This window comes from Monodelphis domestica, chromosome 4 (genome assembly GCF_027887165.1).
Source record: "Monodelphis domestica isolate mMonDom1 chromosome 4, mMonDom1.pri, whole genome shotgun sequence".
Taxonomy (NCBI): Eukaryota; Metazoa; Chordata; class Mammalia; order Didelphimorphia; family Didelphidae; genus Monodelphis; species Monodelphis domestica.
In genome coordinates, this window is record NC_077230.1 from 344,936,186 (window position 1) to 344,940,053 (window position 3,868).

At 41.5% G+C, this 3,868-nt stretch overlaps 1 protein-coding gene across 1 annotated transcript; it reads left to right on the forward strand.

Moving 5' to 3' along the window:
* Positions 1-1,642: 1,642 nt before the first annotated feature.
* On the forward strand, positions 1,643-2,608 carry LOC100012424 (olfactory receptor 2AT4-like). Its single transcript, XM_001366686.3, has one exon. It carries the CDS (start codon positions 1,643-1,645, stop codon positions 2,606-2,608), a length of 966 nt encoding a protein of 321 aa, XP_001366723.3.
* Positions 2,609-3,868: the final 1,260 nt, after the last annotated feature.

The window sequence follows — 3,868 nt, forward strand, 5'->3', positions numbered from 1 at the left end:
CTCTATATCCCTATGAAATTACAGATCACCTAGCCTAAATCTCTCAGCTTTTAAAGACACTTAGAGAGAATGTGACTTATCCAAGGTCACAGAGTGAGGCAGTGGCAAGGCCAGAGCTCATCTTTCTGTCTCTCAATTCTCATGCACTCTTGGTCACATTCCCACATATTAAGGAACAACTATTATCCCAGTCTTATGCTAGGTTCTATAGTGGACAGGAAAGAAGGAGAAGACATATCCATATCCTCAAGGAGCTACATGGGAAGTAAATAGTGAGAAAATGGAACCAGATACATTCTAGAGTGTGTGGTACAGACTCTGAGTTGTTGTATATCAGAAGGAAGTCATTGTGGGTTGAGGTGGTCCAGGAGGGCTTGCTAGAGGTGGTGGATTTTCAATTGGTCCTGAAAGGATGAGAAGGATAGGGAGAGACCAAGATAAGGTAGGCAATATTACATTTCAAAGCTGTTTGAGCCATTCTTGTCCCCAACATCTCCAGAAGATAAGTGTAGGAAGAGGAAGAATGATGAAATGCAAAGAGAAGGAAGACAGCGATATGGGAAGACAATAAGTCAAGGAAGCTAGATTGGTATGGAAGAGTTTTAAAATACCCTTCCCACTCTCCTTGCCACTTTTCTCCCATAATACTCATCTGAGTTAAGCAAATCTTTAGTTTCTCTAAGACAGGAGTGGGAACCCTCTGGCTTGACCCTGGGACTGAACTTCAGTTCAATTTTTTTCTGGCAAGAGTATGACCCAATGGCTTCAGTCACAGGTAATGAAATCCATCTTGAATTTGTCCTATGAGGGCAACAAAACTGTATCATTCTGAGCACAATTTTGCGAATATTTGATAAAAGGGGTTGAAGATCTGTGAACAATACTAATTCATTTATGCCTATAGGAATTCATCATGGATTTTTTTACTCCTTTGTTATATTAAATAAGTAATATGTAACTGATTATATATTATCCTCACTAGAATCCAACTGGACAACAAACTGAATTTCATTGGGGGAAAAATGGTTTATGAAAATAAATTTATGCTGGTTCCAGACATAAGGCAGCTCTAGTCAAAGCTCATTTTTCATACATCGATTAAATTGTGTGTTATGTTAGAAAGACTCTCTGGACTCAGAGTCAGGAGACATAGGTTCTCATCCTGACTGTAATTATATGGATTCTTTCCTAGGCCTCAGGATTCTCCTTTTGTAAAAGAGAAATGAAGGGGAAAGACATGATCTCTAAGACCTCTGATGACTCTAACATGGTATGACTTCTAGACTTCACATTCCAGGGCAGCATTTCAGCATGTGGGTGCTAGTACACTGCCACTGGGCATTTTGAGACTCCGGGAATTATACAAAAGGGAGAGATCTCATGGTTTGAGTTTTAATAAAAGGAGCTCCTACTTCCTTAGCTTTTTTATGGTTTACAAAATGCTTTTCTCATAACAACTAGGCAATACAAGGACTATCATTCCCATAATCCAGAAGAGGAATATGAAGCCAAGAGAAGGGACACTTAATATTCAGAGCTAGCACAAGAATGTGGACCCTCTGAATCATGGTTCCGGTATCCTGCTACTATACTATATGAACACACCATTGCCTTCTCTACTTCCCGTGAGACCTGGGCCACCATGGCCCACTGCAGTAACCAAAGCATACCATCTCATAAGACTGTCTTCATACTGCTAGGCTTCCCAGCTCTTCAGGAGGCACCTCTCCCACTCTTCTTCACCTTCTTGGCCCTATACACTTTCATTGTTGTGGGCAATGTATTAATCCTAGTGGCTGTGGTTGGAGATCCCAGGCTCCACAAGCCCATGTATTTCTTCCTCTGCAACCTCTCAGCTGTAGATATCCTCTTTACAACCACCACTGTGCCCAAGATGCTGGCCATGTTCCGCTTCCAACATAATACCATCTCCTTCGAAGGCTGCTTCCTACAGATGTACAGCTTCCATTCCCTTGGGGTCATGGAATCTTTCATCCTGGTAGTCATGGCTTATGATCGCTATGAAGCCATCTGCCACCCACTGCACTATCCTGTCCGTATGACTCCGCAGGCCAATGCCAGGCTGGCAGCAAGTGCCTGGGCTATGGCACTGATCATCCCCGCCCCAGTGATGGTGGAGACTTCACAGTTAGAATACACAGCCAGGGCCACAGTGGAGCATTGTTTCTGTGACCACCTTGCTGTAGTAAGGGCTGCCTGTCAGGATGCTGGGACTGAGCAGCAGACTTTTGTTGGCTTCTGCATTGCCATGAGTGTTTCATTGGTGCCTCTGTTCCTAGTTCTATTTTCCTATGGGAAGATCCTGGCTTCTATTCTAAGGATTGCCTCCCAGGAAGGTCGGGCCAAGGCCTTTTCTACTTGTACATCCCACCTTATGGTTGTTGGTACGTACTATTCATCCATTGCTGTGGCCTATGTGTCCTACCAAATGGAGATGGCCATTGACCTTCATGTGCTCAGCAATGTCATTTATGCCATCCTGACTCCCATGTTGAACCCCCTCATCTATACACTGAGGAACAAGGATGTAAAGGAGGCCATTAAGACAGTCTTTCAACATGTGTTTTCTCATTTGAAGAACCCTTAGCCAGTTTATTAAAAAAAATGCCTAGGACTCTTATTAGACAACAAATTTAAGATGAGCCAACTTTCTGATATAGTGAATGGCTAATATAGAATTTTTTTAAATCTTCCCTGTTGTACAGCATAGGCCTCAGCGCATTTACCGGCAGAGTCTGGGGCTGCTTTTTCCTTTGGCCAGAGTTCTCAGAAGCTTTCCAAGGTCTCTGACTGTCTGGGAGATAAACATATTTCTATGAGATTAACACTTGTCTCATAGAATGTGTTGTCTTCATGATTCATGATTAAATTTTGAGACATTTTCCCAGACCATTTCTGGGGGCTGGGGATCTTGGCCAGGTTGCTGAGACCCTGGAAGCAGCGATGCAAACTACAGTTGGTAAAACGCCTTCTTTGTTTTGGGGTCAATAAAAATTCCCTTCTGGAAAGTAGACTTTGGAGCCTTGCCCATTGAAAAGGATATTTTTGCCCGGAACTTTCCTGAATGGGACCTTGAAAGCTGAGACTTGGGATCTCCCTCCGTTGGAATATTCAGGTGTTTGTGTTTCCCCCATTTGGTGATGTATCTTTCTTTTCTTTCTCTCTTTCTCTCTCATTAGTACTACTGTTTCTATATTCCTTTATGCTTTCTGATTGATTTGTTTATGCTTTCTGTTGTAAGCTAAATTGATAGATCTTTTCATAAAAATAATAAATCTATTTCTTTTTACCCTTTTAACTAAAAATACTGTGGAGAAACCTATCTTATTGTAGTAGTAAATCTCAAATCACAAATAGTTAAGCAGCTGCATATGTAACACCTTAATGTTACATGTGGCAGTCAAAAAGCACATGCATTCTTAGACCACACTAAGAGAGACTAAATATCCTAAAGAAGCAAGGTCTTCTTTTCTCTACCTTCATCAAACCCCATGTTGTATATTGCTTTTGGATTAGGCTGTCATGTTTTAGGAAGGATATTGTCAAATTGGAAAGTGGCCAAAGGAAGGCAACCAAGATAGAGCAATGGAACAGAAAGGCATTTAATGTGGGGGATGATTGAAGAACTTGAGAATGTTTAGTCTAAAGTAGACTTGGGGGAATATTCTTTTCTTAAAATAGTTGGAAGAAATGAGGAAGAGGGGTTTGATTTTTCTTCTTATACCCAGAGAAAAGAACAAGACACCAGTCAGAAAGGACTGATGTAACTACTTTCTACATGCAAGGCACTGGGACTGCAAAGAAAAAAGATGAAAAAATTCCTGCCCTCAAGGAACTTATGTTCTGC